Below are 24,170 nucleotides of genomic sequence, written 5' to 3' on the forward strand. Positions count from 1 at the left end.
TACTGATTTTATCAGCATCTTTTCTAATTCTATCACTCTCTTTACTTTTTTTCCGCTTCGCTTGTGGCGAATCGGCGGTTTCTAAACGAGGGTGTTTACGTGCACCCTCTGCCACGTTAGTTTGTTCAGAAAAATTCATGAACAGTGGATCCCTTCTGTAGCAAGGCTAGCCGCCGGGGTACACCCCCACTCCAGGGCTACTAACCCTGGAGGTCCTATCCGGTACTCCGGTGGAACCGGCATATGTCCTGGCAGAGAGCGGATGCGCAGTCTCTGCACTGACTCCAGGCCCCTACACACCGAAGCTTTCAGGGCTCCCATGCTCCGAACATGGGCACCTTAACTACATGCTTGCCATCGCAGGGGGCATGTGGACAACGGAAGGGTCTCCGTTACACCTGCAATAACATTGACCCTGGCCGCCACATCGCCAGCTCTAAGAATGGTATGAATCCATTTCCAAAATCATATGTTACTCCATTTCCTGCAGGTAGCCAATAATCCAGTCCGTTTAGTGACCTGAAGTTGGAACCAGGTCAAACTCAACAATGCATAACCGAGGAATTTACTCGGAACCCCGTTAGCCAGCTATATGTGATGTACAAAGGTACAGCTGTTGCCGCCCTGGACGTGGAACATAGATGTTGTGTTCCACGTCAATAATAATAATAATAAATTATTATTATTATTATTATTATTATTATTATTATTATTATTATTATTATTATTATTATTATTATTATTATTATTATTATTATTATTATTATTATTATTATTATTATTATTATTATTATTATTATTATTATTATTATTATTATTATTATTATTATTATTATTATTATTATTATTATTATTATTATGACGTTATATATTATTATTGTCATAAATGACGTGAATCAGTCGACATTTTTATTTAGTTTATTTTTTTTTTTTTTAACTAATCTTGTTATTTGAGATAGACAAACTGAGATATTTGCTTTTGATAATAAAACGTAAATAAGTTTATCGATTAGCGCAGTTTTGTTATAGATAGTAGTATTCGATCCGCATCTAACAACATGACAGGTCAGTGATTTTTTAATTTAATATTTAAAATTTATTTTAATTTGTTAACGTTTAAAAATTTATTGCTCTATTACACAAAGAGGAAACGTTTGTTTGTATGTTAGTAAAAATTTCAAGAACCGCTTAGCGATCGCTACAAATTTTAACTGTAGCTTCATTGTGCAATCCTGAGTGTCATAAGCTGTATTAAGATGAAGAATTATTTATTAAAACGTGTAAATAATAAATAATCCGTTACGCGGTGTACTTCTCATTCGGGAGGCTAAATTCTCGTGTTACTTTTTTAAAGCGAGTTGCTCAAAGATATTTTTCAATAGAAGTTATATTGAAATCGAAGACAACACATATCGTTAGCGATTTATAATCGACGCCGAGGAAAAACTACCGAACATAAATCGATGAAAATTTCTATACGCGTTCTTCTTACGGTGTAACTGCACAATAAGAAAGAATTCTTTAAAAATTTCGAGCTCAAAGAGTTAAAATGGAAAACGACGAAATTTACTACTTTTTTTAATTTCTCGGTAACTTGATTTTTTTAGTGTGTGTAATCTTTATGCGAATAAACCGATTTCTAGATTTTTTAAATGCGATCTTGAAAAGCGGTAAAGAAAGGTAAAAAGGATTTTAAAACAAAGATTACAAATTTTTTCAATCCTGACTATACGAAACGAAATATTCAGTAGATAATCTGCAGATAAATATTTCAAAACTGTTTCGAATCTTTTTTTTTGCAATTTTTTTTTTTTTGAGGGATGTGACGGTATACGGCGCGACGGATATAGCCACTGCCACCGTTACTGTATGTGTGACTGATTACACTTCCGGTTACTTGACTGATAAATGTAAAATAAAAAAAATGACCGCAATTGGAAACGCAAGTAATCATGTAGTACGGGCGAAGCTCTAACGGGGGGCTAGTAATTATATATATTTAATGAATATAATCATGTTCGTACTACAATCTGTCGGAATGATGTATAGGGTTTCGTACTTGCTGCTGCATTCTGTATTATATAGTTTATTATATATATATTTTATTGTCATCCGAACTTAGTAATTGTGCAAAACTTCATCATTTGGATATATCAGGAAGTATGTTAAATTAAGGATGCAAAATTTGAGGAGAAACGTAAAAAAAAACATCATGAGTTAAAGAAAAGCAAGTAAAAAAAGTAATAAATACGATACATATATATTGTATACTAAATATAAACATCGTCATCCATCTTAATTTTGGTTTATACTAATATAAACCATATTGTATACCAAATTAAAGTATTCTTTGACATAGTCTTGTTTAAAGGAAAAACACGCGTTTATACTTACGTTATAATACAGGAAAATACACGAATTTTTTTTTTTTTTTTTTTTTTTTTTTTTACTTGCTTTTCTTTAACTCACGATGTTTTTTCTTACGTTTCTCCTCAAATTTTGCATCCTTAATTTAACATACTTCCTGATATTGTCGACTGATGAAATTTTGCACAGTTACTAAGTTCGGATGACAATACAATATTTCAACATTACTTTTACAAACATCTCTCCGTACGGGGGTAAATTAGGGTGCGGATGTAAAAAATTGTAAAATCTGCAAAACGGCTATGCGGGGTTTTTGGGGTCGTAAAGATGACAAATCCGATAACCGTTTGACATAAAAAAATGACAAAAACTTGGTACGGGAGTTTTTGTGGTTTTTGAAATCCAAATTATCTTACTAATTAAACATATGCAATGTATAATAATAATTTTATTAAAGTATGACTAAAAAGCACAAAGCAAGTTCTTAAAAATTTTTGTAATATTATTCTTATATACAATTACATAAGTATATAATTAAAAAAATAATAATTTTGTTGTATTTCGGAATGTTAAATAAGAACATTTTTTTACCCTTATCAATTTTCAGATTCTTTTGGTAACTATTTCGCTTATAGCAGTGGTTATTGTCATTTTCAGCTACATCAATCGGGGTAGAACAGCCAAATGTCCTCGGTATAATGCATTTTATGTGGAGTATGAAAAATCTGAAACGGTAAATGTCACTATATGGTATGGGTTTGTCATAAATAAAGATACGATCGAATTCGCTAATATGGAAAGTAGAAATCAATCCCTAAATATTTCAAAAAGATGTTTTCGTTTTAATTTTTCTTTATTGACCTGCAAAAGTGAAATCAGTTTATGTATCTATACTTAATGGCCACAGAGATACATCTGTGTAGTGTCGTAATCTGTGAACCGATAGAAATCGCATAAATTCTTACATTCTCTGATTTCTCAATCGTAGAGGGATAACGAAGACGGAAATTGTAATCTTTTATTACAACATAAATAAATGCAACATTTAAATTACGTTTTATGTTTATCCTATTTAATTTATCCGTATCATTCATAAAATTTCATTCCAAGATAACCAACCGATTCTGCAGCGGTTACGTTATGGGTTCAGTTTTATGTTGCTCACTCTGTATAATCATTCTAAATGCAGCCACGACTTAAAAAAATTGATAAAATATCAGAAATTACAAAAATACTTTTTAAAACCTTTGAAATTTTTAAGTCTGGCCCCATGGATTTCTTTTTAAAAAAATCTCTGAACAACATGTTCAGTTTCAAATTCAAAACGAAATAGGCAACCTTCCGTTAGGACTCACGACTAATGTCGTGCTGCATTACTCGTAGATGTAATGGATTTTTAATCTTAAAAATTGATGCGGCTAATTCAAATTTTTAACGATTAAATCTGGTAAATATTAGTTTTATTGAATTATAATAATTTTGTTAAGCATGGCCCATTGGTATAAATATATAATTATAGTTAATATACGTAAAAAAAAATCGCTTACCAGCAAATGAATTTGACGCGTTCAAGCGCTTTCGGAATTAAATTCCATCTGCAGGAACTCACACTATTCGTCATATTTGTAACAATAATTAAAACTTCATAGGTTAATTCTATGAAAATTGTGATATTAACGTAATTTTATCAGTCGGTCAACGTATATTTTAAAATTTTGTCAACGTAAATGTCCTGTAAATATGGTGGTTTCAACTATTATCTACCACAGTAACAGCTGGTTCCTGAAGATTGAATTTAATTCCGAAAGTGCTTGAATGCGTCAAATTCATGTGTTATTATGCGGCTTTTATGTATATTAACTATAATTATTGAATTATGTTTTATTAAATAAATTTATTTTGTTTTGTTTGTTGAACGGAGTGAAACGTTGAATGTTTTGTTTTTTCGTTGAACGGTTGATAAATACAGTAGTTAAGAAACGACTGAAATTGGTAGAGTTCGTAAAAATTATGCGATTGATAATTTTGCGATTATTATTTCCTTCACTGATTGATTAAAAATAATTACTTCTGTTATTTTAGGTAGATTTCATAAGAAAGCTGCTTATTGTAATAGGTACCCTCAGATCCCAAAACTATCGTCAGTCCAAAAGTTTATATATATATATATACACATATTTCACTTCCTTGTGGACACGATAACTGCCGTAATTTTGCACTAATCACTTTCAAATTGATACATAAAATATGACGTACCAAAATCTCGGTCTAGTTCGTTAATGGGCAAAATCGGACCATGGAGGTGGAAATGGAGGGGGGGGGGTCTTTTTCGCAAAAACAAATATCGCTTTAACTTTCTTATTAAGTAAAATATCGAATTCGTTTAAAGTTCCTACTATTCTTTGGATAAGGACCTAAAACTTATATATGTAAAGTTTTTTGATATCGCCAACCATTGGCTAAGGGGGTGAAAAAAATAGGGTTTCGAAGACAAAAAAAAATCATACCTCTCTTAATAGGTACAGTAACGAATCGGTTTAAAGTGGTCATTAGTCGTCTAAACATTACCTAAAACTGTTGTCTGAAACAATTTATGATATTTATTTAGCGTAATTTTTTATAGTCAAAAATTACAAACATCTAAAAAATTAATATAAGCTACTGATTCTGCAATCGCCATCCGGAAATCCTCAGGAGTCCCTTCAAAAGCTGTCCTAGGGCAAACTTCTATGATCTGTTTAACGGTTTGATTTTCACCACACTTGCAAATGGACGTCGAAGTTTTTCCCCATTTACACAGGAAATAAGCGCACCTATCATGCTGAGTTCGTATTCTGTTTAACGTTGACCATGTGGCAAGTCAAAACCCGGCGGCTTTTGAGTAATACATGGCAATTTGGTTATTTTGCTTTCTAGTTCATTCTTGATGCTAGGCGTCAATCAGGTTGAATTCTTCCTTTGTGGCAGCAGTTGCTATTTTGATAGATGGCTTTCTAGATTGAAGGCGACCATGAATGATTGGCATCTTCAATGTCCTCATCTGTTGGTAGGTTTCGATTGTCTATAATCTTCCTGTACTCTCTTGTAAGAGCGTTCACATGGCGCAGATTTTTGGGGGGTATATGTCTCAATACTGGGAGCCATTCCACAGGACTAGATCTGAAATGCCCTGCAATCATTCTCATAGTGTTATTAAGTTGAGCCTCAATTCTACGAACATAAGGGCTGTTAAGCCACACTGGCGCACAATATTCCTCAGTCGAGAAGGGGAGGTTCAGAGCCGATGTGCGCAAAGTGGAAGCCGATGCTCCCCATGTTGTTCCATAGAGCTTATTTATATTCTTGTTTCTCGTTTTCAATTCCTCTGCAGTTTTCATTAGGTGCTACTTAAATGAAAGCGTTCTATCGAGTGTCACGCCTAGTATTTTTGTGACTTATTGTGAAAGAGCCATGTATTCTCGAATAGAATTTTAAGCTCCCTATTAGCAAACTTGTTCTTTAGATGAAAGCATGACACCTCTGTTTTACTAGCATTTGGTGCACCATCTTCAGAAGTACCTTCCAGTTTCTCCAGGTCAGCGATCAGGACCTCCTCCGACTGTTCAAATGATCTACATTTTTTTGTTAGCACCCAGTCATCAGCATAGCCGTACTTTTTAGATTTTGTCTCTGGCATGTCTGCAACATAGAGGCTGAAAAGGAGAGGCTCAAGAACCGACCTTTGTAGCAGGTCATTCTTGAGTTTTCTTGGTGAGCTTATATCGAATCCCGTGATAACTTGGAACATTCTGTCATTCAGCATGTTATTAAGCAGGCAAGCTGTTAATTTGCATGGGATTACATGGAGGACCTTACAAATCATGCCTTCTCCCCGGACAGTGTTGTAAGCGGCCGATAAATCAATGAATGCAGCAGAGGTTTTAAGATTTCGTTGGAACCCCGCTTCAATGTACGTTATGAGCGAGAGAATTTGGTCGGTGCAACTTCGTTTTGGTCTAAAGCCTGCTTATTCAATCAGTATTACATCAAATATTCTCTGACAGATTTTGTTGTAAATAATAAGCCTTTCTAGTAATTTACATGTTAACCCCGGTTGGTCTAGTGGTTAACGCGTCTTCCCAAATCAGCTGATTTGGAAGTCGAGAGTTACAGCGTTCAAGTCCTAGTAAAGTCAGTTATTTTTACACGGATTTGAATGCTGGATCGTGGATACCGGTGTTCTTTGGTGGTTGGGTTTCAATTAACCACACATCTCAGGAATAGTCGAACTGAGAATGTATAAGACTACACTTCATTTACACTCATACATATCATCCTCATTCATCCTCTGAAGAATTATCTAAACGGTAGTTACCGGAGGCTAAACAGGAAAAAGAAAAAGTAATTTACATGTCACTGATAGCAATGCTGTAGGCCTGCAGCTCTTAGGTAAGCTGGTTTCCCTGGTTAATTTTAAATATGACTAACCCTTACGGCAAGGGATGACCAAAATGTTGCTGGAATTATAAGAAGATGGAGCTTTTCGTATGCTAAACAGTGAAACCTTTTTCACATGCAACCATTGCCGTATTGTGTAAATTTGAAGTTTATCTTAACTAAGTGGAAATCTTTTTTATCCCCTATTTAGCACTGGTGAAATCTACCTCCGCCTTCCAGCGTGCCGAAAGGAATTTTTTTCTTGATTTATTAATAGTAATAATATTAATAATAATTTTGTAGTTGATTTTGTTGGGTATATGCACACCAAATTTCAACTAAGTTATCTCAATCCGCTCCAAGTATAAATTCATATTCAAAAATTACAGAAACACGAAATGGCAGATAGAAGGAAAATGAAGCAAGGCATTTGTTCGTGAGCCTTTTTGTTTATTTTGATAATCTGAATAAATCTATCACACCTGTATACAGTTCACCATCATAATAATGGTAGACCTCTTTCTCCATCCATTTCTGTCCCAAGCCATCGCCTTCGTTCCCCTACAGTTCCCAATATTAACCTCATTTATTTACTTCAACCTTCTTTTTCCCCGCTTCCTTTCAACATTAAATGATCCTTCCGGTGCTGTTGTCGAGATTTCACTCCATCTATGACATATCCTAACAATAATTCATTTTTTGTTTTTTATACTTCCCATACAAGAGTTCTTTTATTTCTTAATCCTGCAGGCACGTAGCTAGGATTATTTTCCGGGGGGATAAGGAGGCAACGTAATAAAATAATAAAAAATAAAATCATTTTACATTGAAACTGTTTTTTATATTTTATTGCATTTGAAAAATACAAAACATGTGCTTAGATGTAATACATCATTTACTACGCAAATAAGAATCATAATATTAGTATATCATTTTTTTCATAATCCATATTTATAATTGACACTCACACATTTACACTCCAATAAAAGTTATGAATTATTAGAAAGCTAGTCGTTGATTTTTCTTTCTCGCCGTAACATCTATAACATCATCAGGTTTAACAGTAATATTCCTGTACACTGACAAAAAACTAACGAACTTAATCTTCCATCCCCTGACTTGTTACACACAATTGTTTGACTCTTCATTGTGGAGAAGAGCATTCATTAGTACATGTTGTTATCGGAAGAGTCACTAAAACTTCCAAGAGGTAATGGATATTCGGTAAATATTCTTTATTGCAGCGGTCCAATATTTCAATCAATTCTAGATCGCATTTTAAATTTAATGATTTTATCTCCTCGCACCGAATAAGATACTCCGCTTGGAGGACAGATACAGAAGATTTATTATCATAATACATCGCTAAGATTTTTAGTTCATCCACTTTTCCAAGCCTAGCTGAACAAGGCAAAAGAACTTGAAAACATTTTGAAGATTCTTGAAACGCCATCTAACTGCCTACGCATGTGTATGGAATGCGATAAGCAAATGTTGCGTTTCTGGCTTGCGAGAAATCCCCAGTAATCAGTTATTTTTATTAGTATTGCGTCAGAGGGAGTGCGGCGCTCACACGTCGAGTAACGACGTTACTCTTACAGGGTCGAGTAACGGCGAGTTAAGGAGGAGATTAATGACTAGGGAGATGATTATGTACTGATTTATTTCAAAATCTTGTGAAAATAACTTTGAGATGAAAATAACCATAATTTAAAATGCTAAAAATGGATTTTTTGGACCCAGCTTTATAGACTTAAACCCTGAATGATAAAGTCTAATTGTCAATTTCGGCGGGTGCTTTAGCTCCCTTCGCCCGCCGCTCGCTACGTGCGTGCCCTGTACATTACTTCCTCATTCCTCACTTTATCCGTCCGTTTTACGTTTTCCATCTTCCTCCATATCCATTTCTCAAAAGCCTCAATTCTCTTTCTCATCGTCTACACTTTACTTTCATTTACCTGCAGTGGCGGTTCGTAGCTAAATTAGTAGGGCTAATTTTTTTTCTGGGCCTTTTCAAGGAAATGGTTAGTTTTCTGTAAAATAAAAGAACCGAAAAAAATGAATCAAACAGAATACCTGGAAACAGGATAATAATCTAATTCTACATTTTATCCCTTCAAGAGTACGATACACGGATTTTAACCACGTTGTACTTAAAAATCGTATTTGGTTTAACCGAATAAATAATAAAATGTCAATACAGATAATATTTTTTAGTATTATTAGATAATAACTTAATAAAACACCACAGTCCAACGGTGCTTAATTTAAATTTCTATGTGTACAGAAACAAATACATTTTACTAATTGCCTTTTCTTTCACCCTTCTAGCGTGTTTTTGAACAGATTTGGCGATCAAAGAGCCCTTGCTTTCCGTCATCTTCTGATCGCTACTGAAAAAACAACTAAACTGCTTTCATATTCCTTCCACCCACTAAACTAGAGAAGGGAACGAACAGGGAACGTTCCGTACACACGCGAAGTAAACAAAAAAAATCCGTTTCGGCACGCCGAAAGGCGGAGATAGATTTCACCGGTGCTGAGTAGGGAATAAAAAATATTTACAAATTAAAGTTAAGAAAAACTTCAAGTTTACTCAATACAAGGTTGCATGTGAAAAAAAGTTTCACATATTTAGCATACGGCAAGCCCCATCTTCTTACAATTCCAGCAATATTTTGGTCATCCCTTGCCGTAAGGGTTGGTCATATCAAATATTTTTTCAGACAACAGTTCTAGGTAGTGTTTAGAGGACTAACGAACACTTTAAATCGATTCCATACTGTACCTATTAAGGGAGGTATGGTTTTTTTTTGTTTTCGAAACCCCATTTTTTCCAACCCTGTGGGCCAATGGTTGGTGATATCAAAAAGGTTACTACTCTATAGTACTTGCTACTCTTAAAGTAGCAACTTAAGTAGTAACTTACTACTCTTAAAATAGAGTGAAGAAAGAAACCAGATGCACTAGAATGAGAAAATATTGGGAAGAAAGAAAAACGAAACATCAAAAAATAAACTGGAATTGCAAGCTTATGCATAGTCAAAAGAGACTAGAATGGATCAGAAAAAACTCTTTTCATTGCAATTAAGGGATAAAGGTTACAAAAAATGGTTCTGGCATTGTAAAAAATGATGAAATGTGGTTTGAAAGTTGATCATATTTCTAAAATTCCCTAACCAAACACTCACACACACCCAGCAGTTAATGATGGTAAAGAACAATTTAGATTTGGAGTAACAGTACAAGGTGAAAAGATGCTACGATTTTCTGATTATAGTAATTCTAGCTGAGAATAAAAAGGATTTAGAAGAAACAATGAACGGCATGGATGAAGTCCTACGCAAGAACTACCGCATGAAAATAAACAAGAACAAAACGAAAGTAATGAAATGTAATAGAAATAACGAAGATGGACCATTGAGTGTGAAAATAGAAGAGAAAAGATTACGGAGGTAGAAGAATTTTGTTATTTGGGAAGTAGAATTACTAAAGATGGACGAAGCAGGAATGATATAAAATGCCGAACAGCACAGGCGAAACGAGCTTTTAGTCAGAAATATAATTTTTGACATCAAAAATTAGTTTAAATATCAGGAAAAGGTTTCTGAAAGTATATGTTTGGAGCGTCACTTTATATGGAAGTGAAACTTGGACGATCGGAGTACCTGAGAAGAAAAGATTAGAAGCTTTTGAAATGCGGTGCTATATGAGAATGTTAAACATCAGACGGGTTGATAAAGTGACAAATGAAGAGGTGTTGCGGCAAATAGATGAAGAAAGAAGCATTTGGAAAAATATAGTTAAAAGAAGAGACAGACTTATAGGCCACATATTAAGGCATCCTGGAATAGTCGCTTTAATATTAGAGGGTCAGGTAGAAGGAAAACATTGTGCAGGTAGGCAACATTTGGAATATATAAAACAAATTGTTAGGGATGCAGGATGTAGGGGGTATACCGAAATGAAACGACTAACACTAGATAGGAAATCTTGGAAAGCTGCATCAAACCAGTCAAATGACTGAAGACAAAAAAATATATATATACACATTTCACTTTCTTGTGGACACGATAAGTGCCGTAATTTTGGTGCCAATCACTTTCAAATTCATACATAAAATATAACGAACCAAAATCTCCGTTGAGTTCGTTAATGCGCAAAATTGGGCCGTGGCGTGGAAATGTGAACTTTTTTGAAAAAAAAAATATATTGCTGCAAATTTCTTATTAAGTAAAATATCGAATTCATTTAAAGTTCCTTTATTTTTTTGGATAAGGGCCTAAAACATATATAGAATATATATATATCTCTACTCTCTACTCTCTTCCCTATCTTCTTGTTCATTACGAAGCCTACTCCTGCCTGCCCATTATTTGAAGCTGAGTTAATTATTTTAAAATCACCTGACCAAAAGTCGTTTTCGTCTTCCCACCGAACCTCGCTAATTCCTACTACATCTACATTTATCCTATCCATTTCCCTCTTTAAATTTTCTAACCTACCGACCTTTTTTAAACTTCTAACATTCCACGCTCCGACTCGTAGAATGTTATTTTTTTAATTTTCTGGTGACCCCTTACTTAGTAGTCCCCATCCGGAGATCCGAACGGGTTACCTCCGGAATATTTTACCAAGGAAGGCGCCTCCATCATTGCTACATGAAAATGTAGAGAGCTGCATTTTCTTGGAAAAAAAGGAGGTGCAGTTTTCCATTGATTTCAGCTGCGCAGTACTCAGAGGACTGAGTGATGTTGATATGGCCGTTTAAGTCGTCCTGACCTACGCCCTTAACAACTACTGAAAGAGCTGCTGTCCTCTTTCAAGAATCATTCCTTAGTCTGGCTCTACGGATACCTCTCCGATATGGTTGCATCTTCAGTCCAGCTACTCTCTATCACTGAGCACTCAAGTTCCCTCACCAACGGCAAGGTCTCATGATTCATAGAGGTATATATATATATATATATATAAACTTTTGGATTGACGGTGGTTTTGGGATCTGGGGATGTGAAACGCGAAGAGTATATCGAAATTTTTCGGAAGTCGAATCATGGTACCCATTACAATAGTTAGCTTCCTTATAAAATCTACCTCAAGTAACTTCCATCAGCACGCCAGGGTCGACACTGCAGGAACGGCAGTGCTCTCTGATCTTCGCAGCCGCGCGTGCAGTTTCCTACGTGCGCGTGGGCACAGCAGCCGCTAAAACTGTGAAGCGCACAGTTCCATACAAAGATTCTGTATCTTTTTCACAAACTGGGGGATGGCTACTGACATTAAACTTAAGGATTATATATTGTACAAGTATAAAGAAAGAATTAAAGAAAAAAGGACTCATTATGTTAAATGTTATCGATAATATCAAGTGGAAATACGGAGTGCGGCAGTTCTACAGTGCCGTTAGGTATTACTTCAGAGGATGACATGAAAGACAAGTTTTGTACCGTGTGAAAATGCCATGCCTCACTGGGATTCAATTCCGGGACCTCCGGATGAACGGCTGAGACCTTATCACTCGCGTCAGCTTAATTATGTTACTTATATTTTCGTATATAGATATATATACTTATATTTTCCTACGTAGTTATTCTCTTTAAAGTGTGCAGTCGATTAGAATCTGTGAAACCGTGTAACGGTTACAAAAACTTTAAATAGGCAACTTATAATCGTTTTTTTTTCTTACGATAAAAAACTTTTTCAAATCGCTTATTTTTCTCGTATTAGAAAACCCTTTTATTTTGATTTAGAGTATAATTTTTGAGATCATCTTAATATCATTCTTGGGGTTTTTCCGTAAAGTCGACGGTGCAAGAACTATACTGTCAAAGGTAAAAAATCGATATGGCGGCCGACTTAAGTTTCTATATCGATATCAAGAATTAAAAATAAGTTTTCTCTATAAAACATTTTTGTCAGTAAATTAAGATTGAAATTTTTGTGAAAAATTAGATTATATTTATTAAAGAGTAACAGTGTTCGGTATTTCAAATATATATTTAATCGGTAAAAGAGTAATTGTTCATATGAAATATTTACTCGTTGTTAAACTGAGTGATAAAATTATTAAGATCGAGAAAAACAGCAGTTTCTTTGTTATCGGAGCATTTGTGGGTTTTTAAATTTATTTTGTTAAACATTATGAAATGCGTATAACTACTTAACGTGTTATCGATTAGATGTAATTCAATTAATCGTTATCGCATACGTCATCTACTAGGAACATATTACTCATTAAGAGTATCTGAAACATAGACCCGGTTATTTATATAACAATACTGTATAATTACAGAGATAATAAAAACACGATCGTGCAGACGACTGTATAAAAAACCGATATTATTTTTTAATAATGTGTTTTAACTCTTTACTGAAATTTATTTTATAAAGATATTTCAAACGAAACATATACAATAATTGTACAACAGTAGGATACAAATATGGACTCAGCTTATCAAATAATCGTTTGGTATACATAAATATGAATCCTGTCGGCCGATGTTTAGCAAAATTAACAACGTTTATTTATCATTCTGTTTATCTAATTCTTAAAGAAACAACAATATCCACCTTTACCGAACTGGACAGCGGGACATTTTTCCTTTTTCCTATTTAGCCTCCAGAAATTACCGTTCAGGTATTACTTCAGAGGATGATATGTATGAGTGTAGTGTTGTACAGTCTCAGTTCGACCATTCCTGAGATGTGTGGTTAATTGAAACCCAACCACCAAAGAACACCGGTGTCCATGACCTAGTATTCAAATCCGTACTGCCTTTACTAGGACTTGAACACTGAAACTCTCGACTTCGAAATCACCTGATTTGGGGAGACGAGTTCACCACTAGACCAACCCGGTTGGTGAACAACGGGGCTGTTTTTGTGAAACTCAACGCGATACGAAAAAGAGCTCCTGCAGCCATATCGTTTCAAAAGAATCTTCATGCCAATTTGTTTAAGATAAAAAAAAATATTTTCACAAAAACAATATCGCTCTATCGATGAATGTTTAAATAATATTAATTTAAAAACACCTTAATTTTCTGCATCCCCCGTTCAACGTGTACACATACGTACTAAAAAGATTGTCATTATTATCTTCTGAACTGTTATTATACTTGTAGTTATTTTTTCTGTTAAGTTGTTCCATTTATTTATTTAAATATTATTTCATATATTTATTATAACAACCTATTTTATTCGATTTTTCAGGTAAAACCCATAAGAAATCACTAATTCTGCCCCTTATTTAACGATTTAAACATTTCAGTACGACCTCATTTCACTGGTGGAGGTGAAATCCGAGCGAAATTTTTCGCTAGCGCTAACTCGCATTAGGATTTTGATTATATGAACTTTTTCCATTATTTTCATGATTAAAATAGGTTATGAAAGCTCCGGGAAAACTTCGAGATCATTCTAGGTAATATCTGACCGCAGTGTGATGCGATTAGAAGTAAGAAAAAGATAAATTATGATGTGTTAACGAAACAAACTTTTTAAATAATTAGGCGATAAGATTGTTTAATTATATTCCATAAATTATAAAAAGTAACGATCGCTTTAAAATTGAAGGTAAATTGAAAAAAGTAATTTTAACCGCTGATGTTTATAAATTTGAGAAATTCTTAAAATATAAATTCGGTCGGGTTACTTAATTAATTATTTTTAAAACTATGAATTGTTATATTTTTTTTTAATGTTATACTTTTTTAAATCTACTTTTGTCAACCGATTATGAACTGTCATTTGTAAATTTTAGTTTTTTGATCTCTACATTTAAAGATGCGACAGTGGAATGTAGTATTTTTCATAGCGATTTTATGATCGAATATCTTACTCTACTAAACGACATTTGTATGTGTCTGCGTGTGCGTCCCCCTTAGCTTAGCTCCGGAATGTACCGATCACTAGCGGAAAATCCCGATTCATTAATACATGTCTCGTAGTGGTCAGGTGTATACTTGTTATATTAATATAAATCAATAAACCGTATATGTATATATATATATATATATATATATATATATATCGACATATTTGCGAAATATATATCGAAATTTTGTAATAATTTAGTACTTTTTAACCGGATCCGAATTTTCGAACGAAACTCGCAAATATCTCCAAAACTAACAGTTTAACGCATCGGGTACATTCTTGATAGACCGGATCTTGTTTATCCGGAAATTAAATCGTTTCCCCTATGTTTTGATTGCACTCACCCACCGAAAAACTTACAGATCCGATTTTTCGCTAAATACTCTCAAATCTGTGCAAAGCTGTCTAAAGTATAAACTTATGAAAACTAAAGAGTAGAAAATAAAAAATATATAATAAACCTTTTTAAAAACCACTGAATGGCCAAAAGAGTGGGGGTGCTGGCCGTTCATCACGCACATAAAAAAACTGGCAAAAACATCAAATTTTTAATTTAAAACTATGGCTTCACATAATCTTACATATCATCACCAAAGCTTGTTGTCAAATCCATTCTGAGATACCGTCCTAAATTATTTTCTACATTTTAGTGTGTTTAATTTTAGAGTGGTGTTTATATTTTTTTTTTACATATTTTTCATTTTCTACCTTTTGGTCTTCATATGTTTATCCTTTATATCTGCGCTAGCGCACAAGTTTGAGCGTATTTAGCGAATAATCGGATCGGTTCGTTTATGCAATCAAAACCTAGGGCTAAACGATTTAATTTCTGAATAACCAATATCCGGTCAATCAAAAGTGTACCCGATACGTTAAAAAGTTAGCGCTCGACCTGCTGATTCATACGCCGTTTGTATTGTGAAAATCAGACGAGCGACTGCAGAGATATTACGGTGGCACCCCATCGCATCCTCTCCCCAATTTCCGAACGGCGCCCCGGGAGCACTTGAAAATATTATCATCCGATGGGTACCACTGGGAGCGGATGGGAATACTGTGGAGAGGGATCGAAAAAATTTTTCAGAGCGCTAGGACCGATCATTTTGGAGATATTTGCGATTTTCGTCCGAAAATTCGGATCCGGTTAAAAAGTACATCGATATAAAACTTACCAAAACTTCGATATATCACGTGCCGATATCTCCTATATAAAAGAGAATGACCTGATTGATTCACTGACTCATAATCAACGTACAACCAAAACTATTGTAGTTAGAGACTTGACATTTTTAGGGTACTTTCGTATCTTTAAGTAGGCGTGCACTAAGAAAGAATTTTCCGAAATTTTGATTTTAAGGGATTAAAAACGATAAAAAACTAAATTTCGTGTTAACAGCGCTATCTGTTGGACGTAAAAGCATCATACGCTATACTAAATATTTTACGATTCCATTGCAATGTTTCCGATATGTGTGTCCGCTATAGACTAAAAAACTACTGGACCGATTTAAGCGCGGGGAAGAAGGGGGAAAGGGAAAAATCAGAAAAAGGAAATAGGGAAAAATTGAAAAAGGTAAAGGGAAGAAGGTTAAAAGGGAAGAAGGGGAAAATGGAAAAAAGAAAAAAGGGGTAAATGGGGAAAAGAAAATGGAAAGGGAAAAGAGAAAAAAGTAAAAAGGAAGGGGATTAATAAATTTAATTAAAATTAAATATAATAATATTAAATTAAATTTAAAATAAATAAATAATTAAATTAAAATGAAATTAAAAAAATAGAATATGTAAAGCAAATAACTAAAGATGTCAGATACAAAAAAAATTGGTTGAGATTAAAAGCATAGGTAAAGCATAGAAATGAAGTAATTCATTACATCTGTCAAATAAATAATATTAATACATGGTGTGTGCGCGCAGAGCGACAGAATGAGTGTGTAAGTGCTCCAGAAGAATGCCGTTAAATTTTACAACTGTATTTCTCTGTTTAAAATAATGAAAAATGTTCATAATAAACATGTGTCCGGAAAAGGCTTTGTTTTAAAATTAGGAATAACAAAGAATTTTACCAAGATTTCTGCTTAGCGGCAAAATGAACCTATACCGAAATACATCGAAAACCAACTGTAACCGGGGAAGAAGAGAGAAAGGGAAAAATTTGAAAGTGGAAATAGGGAAAAATCGAAAAAGGGAAGAGGGTAAAAATGGAAGAAGGGGAAAATGGGGGAAAGAAAAAGGGGGAAACGCGGAAAAGGAAAACGGGAAAAAGAAAAGAAGAAGGGGAAAGGGAAATGGGGGAGGGGGAAGGGGAAAGGGAATAAGTGAACGAGAAACGGAAGGAGGAGAGGGAAAGAGGAGAAAACGGGAAGGGAGAGCGACGCGAGCCATGACTCTCTGATTGTGACGGAAAGCGCAAGTAACCATAGAGCAAGGGCGAAGCCGCGATAGGGATGCTAAATTTGGGATTGTAATAAATTTTTTGCTTAAATTTATTGAAATTTTATATTGAACTATTTTAATTCATCCATAAAATGGATTGATTTAACAAATATTATTCAATTTTCTTTCTTTTTTTTGTTTTCCTTTATTTAAGTTTTGGGCAACAATTCATTGTTTATCGTATATTCCTTCAGTATTATTCATAAAAGTTTTCTTTACCGTTTTATCAGGATTTAATGCAAATCTAAATATAATATTGTTGATTAAATATTTTTTATTTATAAAAAAAAACTTTGCTATTAAAAAAGCATTGCGAGTGAAGCTACATCTAGTAAACAAGTATACACCACGAGACATATACTAAAGAATTCGGGATTTTCCATTAGTGATCGGTACATTCCGGTTCTAAGCTAAGGGAAGCGCACACACAGATACACATACAAATGCCGTTTAGTAGAATAGGATTTCATAGAAAATACTAAAAAGTAACAGATTTTTGTTTTAGGTTTTTATCTCTTGTTAACATCTTTTGATTATTTCTTTTTTTTAAATTTTACTTCGATAATAATTTAGCACAACTGTTCTTGTATTTATAAATCTCTATGGATAGTAATTGTGTTTTTCTGTTTCAGCTATTTCAATATCTCTCGATGATGTTCGTATGTTATCTTTATTAATAACTCTAATCCTTTTCCCTGTATATATTACAACGGATTCAACACCGACTCAGTGCGAAGCCGTAGGAAAGTATAAAGTACTTCATTATGAGAGTTGCTCTAAATATTATTTATGCGTCAACGGTGAAGTTTTAGAAACCGGATGTTTTCCAATTTTAAGAAGATACAATAATGCTACGCAAAGTTGCCAGTGGTTTTGGCAAACTCCTTGTGAAACCAGTCCGCCTGCACCTTCGTTAAACTTAACTCTACCGGTATGTTCACCAAAAGACATCTATTCAAATTTATATCCAGGAAACTGCAAAAAATACTATTATTGTAATCTCGGTGTACTTACTGTAAGAACTTGTGACTTATTTAAACAATTTGATCCGGTTGAAAAAAAATGTAGATTTTTTTTTAGATTTACATGCTCAGAACAGCAAAATCCTCGTACTCCTAAATAGTAATATTAATATCTGTTTTTTCGAGATATTATATTTATTTTACTTTACTTTTCTGGAATTTTTGGATTTATTAATTTTTTTTTTTTATAACAGTAGATGAAAAAATGTAATTTATTTCGGGTTAAATTCATTTAATGAGTACAAAAAAAAGCCTCACAAAATACTTAAATAATTGTAAATCTCTATCGATTATAAAAGCGTTCAAAGTTGTCATAATTGATATTTCCAATTTTTACACGAAAAAAGTTGAAGTATTAATCCAAAATTCAATTTCTGGAATTTCTTTTCACATATTAAGACATACTGAAACTCACAAGATGAAAGCAGAAAAATAAAATTGTAAAAGATAACAAAAAATTAAAAAATAATTTTCAAAACATTCACTGATCAGTTCTTTGCTTCTTTAAGAAAATAAAATCCAAAGCCATAAAAACTATCCTCTTACATAAAATATTTCATTAAATATAATTTTGATATTAGCCGATCAGAGCTCACTTCGCTCGCCCGACCATCTAGCCAGGGGACTCGGCTCGTTCGGTTCTCATGTTTGTGAGAACATTAAGTATTTCACAGAAATATTTTAAGAAAAAAAATATATTAGTGCGTAAAGAATATTTTTCTGAACATTTTGGTGTTTTTATTTTTAAAATAGGCATAAGGAGTGAGTAGCTAAAGAATTTAAGTTTTTAATAGAAATATAACGTTTAACGCTACCCGTATTGATAAAATTCGAGTGAGTCTGTATTAGTTGCCAGTCCACATGATGCTATTGGCGCAGAGTGGACCGCGTGATGCGCCGGCGAATGCGCGGCAGCGACTCCTCCCGTTAAATTTTAATTTTTTTTACTCCTAAATATTAACCGATAATTCCTTTCGTTTATTAACCAAATTAAATAAATAAAATTAATAAAAAATAATAATAAGTAAATAAAAATATAAATATAAATAAAAAATCTACGTTGAGAAATTAAACTGAATAATCTGTAAATTAATTGACCACGAACTGCTTCTAGCGGAAGAGAGTCGGCTGAGAGAGAGCCCGGCGAACCACCATTGGGTCCACTGTGCGCCAATAGCAGCCAAAATAAAAAACAAATAAACCCACACTCCGTCATTTTTTATACAGAGTGGAAGGTACTCTTTCCAAAGATTAACAAATACTAATTTTCTTCCTGGAAGTGAGATATTTCCTTTGTGGACATTGTTTTGTTTATTATATCATTTTCTTTTATTTTATTTATACAGCGATTCTTTTCGAGCTTGTTTCACACTAATAGATTGAAAAACAACATAACTTTACGTACCCGAGCTGAAGTCTTCGTAGAAGAGCTACGTATTTAACCAAAAGCTAAAATATTAATAAATTTCCATGAAAAACCAAACATACTTTTCATACTTTATTATATCGTACTCTACCAATTCAATAACTTTAATAATTAAATTGCGTTATGTCATATATTATATTAATATATTTTAAATAAACACAAATTAACATAACTGATTGTTCATTATAAAATATATGAGTTTTTACTTTGCCCGTCAGATCTCTATTCCTGCTGCAGGAAAGGAAAGGTATAGTCGAGGTATCGGCAAAAAATACAGATATTTACATTTAAAAAAAAAAGAATAATATGTATTTAAAAAGTAAATGCAGTTACTAATATAATTTATATGTATGAATTCTACTTATAATAACTCATATGATAAATTCTGAGTTCACATTTATCTGTATTATTCAGATTCTTTGAGACTGAAGATGCTCGCTACACAGCCGATCCCTGTAATTATCAGTATGAAGATGTTAGTTTTAAGGTTAATCGATTATCGTATTAGTTTGGATGGAGTCGGCATAAAGTTATTTAAAAATTTATTCGGTTTCATACTGAAACGGATAGGTTACTTTTTCATTAATTGCTGTGCCTAATAAATCAGGCACATTTTTGAAAGCTGTTAAGTGGATTTTTTCAGTGACTTGTCACTCTCAACGGGTCAGTTACTTCTGTTACAACGGTAACTAACAAACAATATTTTAGCATTCTTCTTCTTCTTTCATCCCTTAACGAACGTATGAGTGAGGGTGAGCTCGAAGCCAGTACGTTGTGGGTGCCGCTGGAAAACAATCATTGTACACCAACACCCTGACCACGGTTATCCGATAGTCCCGGCACATCAGCTATAACCCCAGATGCGGTAGTATATCTCGTATATTTGATTTGTTTTCCATCGGGTTCATACTTCAATTACAGCGTTAAAATATCTATTAAACATAAAGTACCATCATTTAACATTAATTTGTACATCATTATACGGTCTTCAACAGAAATTCTTACAAAATAATTACTGTTAAGTTCAATATTTAAAAAAAGTAATAATCATTTATTACAGTGCAATTGTTTTTTTTTAACATTGTGATTATTAAAATTGTAAAGGAATTTTTAAATAATGATTCTTGTCTTACACGCAAATTTTATAAACGTAAGAATATAAGTTGTATATTATAAATAAATGATTGTATAAAAAATTAATAAACACATCTGTGACGTAGATTATAATTAATATATCTTTAGAGAAATAAAATTGTGTGTGTTAATGTAAGTTTTATTAGGCATAAATACCACACCTATTTCCAACCTTAATATGTACTTGTAAAATACATTGTTTTTTATCTAGTAAAAGATGAAGGATTTAGGAATGAAAACGAACGAAGGACTCTAGAACAGATAGGGTTTAGGAGGAGAGAATGGTATTAAGGTTCATCGATGGCATGTTGTCTTCAGGACAACTGGTACATTCGAGGAAGATATCTAAACATTCAACAGATGATATATAAATTGGAAGAAATTAACGGAGAATATGGTGAAAAAATAAAGAAATAAACGGTTAACAAAAGTAAGATAGAATTAAAAGAAATATATTTTCTCCAACAATAGTCTTGGCTCCTGTACGCATTCGCTCTGCCAGAGTGATCTTTTATACCGCTGGTGCTTGCGGGAACTGTATGCCGTATGGGAATATACGAGGGTAAGTCAAAAAGTAAAATAAAATTTTTATTTCCCTCTCAATCATATCTATGGCAGCAATGATAGTTCTGCTATAACTCAAACCTCTATCACCTGTTCATTGAAAGTATTGATTCATTGTTAGCTGTTTGTGATTGTGTTTAAAAAATGAGTGCTCCTTTTTCTGATTGTACCAAAGAAGAAATACCAGCAGTGATACTTTTCCTCAGTTCAGAAGGGGTGAAACTAGCACAGATTATTCGTCGAATGCATCAACAATATGGAGAGAGTTTTTGAGTGGAAGCATCGCTTTAAAAATGGTAGGATTTCTCTCTGTGATGAACAGCGGTAAGGTAGGCCTTCAACTTACTTCAAAGACTAACGACAATATTGAAGCCGTTAAACAAATGATTCTCGTTAATCGACGAATTACATTTTATACATTGCAAGTGAGTTGGATATAAGCCGTGTCCCAGCATTATCAATTATCCATGATTCTTTAAAATTTCGAAAAGTCCGTGCTCACTGGGTTTCACGTCAATCCACAAAGAGAATCGTTTGAAAATTTTCCAGAAAATTTTTAAACGTTACAAAGATGAAGGAGACTCATTTCTTAAGCGAATAATTGCCGTTGATGAGACATGAGACGATCACTTTCAACCCGAGAGTAAGAGACAAAGTTTAGTGTGGAAACATCCTTCATCTCCCGCAGCAAAAAAGTTCAAAACGCAGATGTCTGCAGGGAGGATTATGATGACGATATTCTGGGATAAAGAAGGTCACTTTTGGATTATTTCACACCTAAAGGTCAATCGGTAAACAGTAACAATTACTGTGAGCTTCTGCGTTTACTGAAGCAAAAATTAAATACAAAAGACGTAGTAAACTTTCTAAAGGGGTTATTTTGTTTCAGGATAACGCTCAACCTCATGCGGCCAAAAAAACAGGCCTTTGCCTTTAAGATCTGGGTTTTAAGCTGCTGGACCACCCTCCATACGGTCTGGACCGGGCTCTAAGTGATTTTCATCTTTTTGTTCCATTAAAAGAAGAGTTGCGGGGAAACCATTATCGATCTGATGAAGAGACCATAGAAGCGGTGAAAAAGTTTCTGTATACCAGACGAAAACATTCTTCCAGGAAAGAATTCAAAAGCCCGTTGAAAGGTGGACTAAGTGCGTAGAAGTAGGAGGGGATTATATTGAAAAATAATGCGTGTATCATTTATGTAACTACAAGTAAATATATTGATTTTTTTAATTTCACTTTAATTTTTGACTTGCCTTCGTATATATCAGTTAATGGTACACTTAAAAAACAAAACCAGTAAAAAGACTTGTGAAAAAATCTTACTCAGCTGTTCCTGATAGGGAATTTTTTATAAAAATGTACAGAGCGGCGCACCCGCCGTATTTTATAAAAATACAAGATTTATCGAAATGACCGCACCTTTCTGCATTTACTTACGCAGATTTAGCACTTAAGAATGTGCATAATTTAGTTTACTGGCATTTTTCCCGCCATCACCCCATTCGGTGGCTCTAAGGCATAAGACGGAATGTCTGTGCCACGAAGAGCTACTGAGTCTCAAATAGTTTAAGTGAACAATTTCCTATCTAGCTCACTAATAGAGCAAACATAATAGCGTGAACGGAATAAGCATGGTGGGACACTTGCTTGCGTGTTGCACCTACAACTTGTCATATATTACAAGTAAATTGGGTAGGCGCACCCCGACTGTAATAAAATATATAACCAGTCAATAAATATAAAATTTATATCGTTAAGGATAGCAATTCGCTCCACGCCTACGTCGCTGAATGCCATCAAGTACCGGTCCACCATTTTACAGCGCTTGGAGCCATAACTGGCTGGTGGTCAGCAATTCTCAGGGTTAGCTTCCCACAGCAGTGCGGTAAGAGTCTTCCCCCTAGTTAAATTACTGATACCGATTGAACGTCGCAACCGCATCAAGGAACTCCCACATGGTCCGACAATGCGGCTCTCGCCACATTGACTCCCCTCTTGTGGGTGGCCAATTTTCCCCTTGACCTCTGTTTCAGGGTGGCCCGGTCTCTTGACTCCCAAGAGCAGAGCAGTCAAACATCAGATGTTCATTCGACTGTACCTCCACGCAGGCGCACAGCTCATCAGCTGCCAGGCGGAACCTGAACAGATATTGATTTAAGTTGACGTGGTTGGTGAGCACCTGGGTACCTGTTGCTTTTGAAAACAACATCGAGGCATACCATTCTCCCAAATCCTGTATAAATTTATAGTAGGAGCTTCCCTTACGCGTGGTATTCCATTCCAGCTGCCATGCTTCCATCGCGAGGCTCTGAAGCCTTTTTCGCAGGCGGTAGATGTCCAACTGCATGAAAGTTTGATCCGGTGCATTGTGATCACCGTTCTGCCCTGGTATACTGGCCCGGCTTGAAACCGCATCGCAAATACCACGGCCTTCACAAATCTCCACATGGCTACCCGAACTTTCACCACTAAATCGATTGGGAGAGCCTTTCCCAATACAGTAGTAGCCTTGTAGGAGGTTGTTTTAAAAACATCAGTGCATACACTTAAGATTTTGTCTCTCTTACGCCCGGACCTGTCCGGGCGTAAGAGGTCATGCTCTCAAAGACATCTCGGTACGCCATGTACATTTGACGGCCCGACAACCCATAGTCTTTCCAAGCAATACTCCTAAGTTTGTGCATCACAGAGACGAGGTCCGCCGCTACTTGCTTAATGTGGTTGCTAAACAGCAACTTCTCATCAAACAAAACACCTAGGTATTTATGAACTGTCACTCGACTGATTACACAGCGTTTATACATAGTATGGGGGTTTCGACTACACGATAATTTGTCTGCACTCTTGAGAAGCATATACTTCGTCTTTAGACGAAGAATGTGCGTAAAGAAATAGACGGAATTATTTTTGTAGAAACTTTTTTAAAA

At 34.4% G+C, this 24,170-nt stretch overlaps 1 protein-coding gene across 2 annotated transcripts; it reads left to right on the top strand.

Annotated features, from left to right (window-relative positions):
* Nucleotides 1–968: 968 nt before the first annotated feature.
* On the top strand, nt 969–22,425 carry LOC142322990 (uncharacterized). 2 transcript variants are annotated; one of them, XM_075362095.1, is made up of 3 exons: nt 969–1,065; nt 17,727–18,025; nt 22,130–22,425. In XM_075362095.1, the coding sequence occupies exons 1-3, from the start codon at nt 1,059–1,061 to the stop codon at nt 22,175–22,177; spliced, it is 354 nt and encodes a 117-aa protein (XP_075218210.1). In that variant the 5' UTR covers nt 969–1,058; the 3' UTR covers nt 22,178–22,425. The 2 variants fall into 2 exon arrangements, with proteins under 2 accessions (XP_075218210.1, XP_075218203.1); XM_075362088.1 differs by lacking the exon at nt 22,130–22,425 and having other exon boundaries at nt 17,727–20,807.
* The last annotated feature ends 1,745 nt before the right edge of the window (nt 22,426–24,170 follow it).

This window comes from Lycorma delicatula, chromosome 1 (assembly GCF_047948215.1).
Source record: "Lycorma delicatula isolate Av1 chromosome 1, ASM4794821v1, whole genome shotgun sequence".
NCBI lineage: Eukaryota > Metazoa > Arthropoda > Insecta > Hemiptera > Fulgoridae > Lycorma > Lycorma delicatula.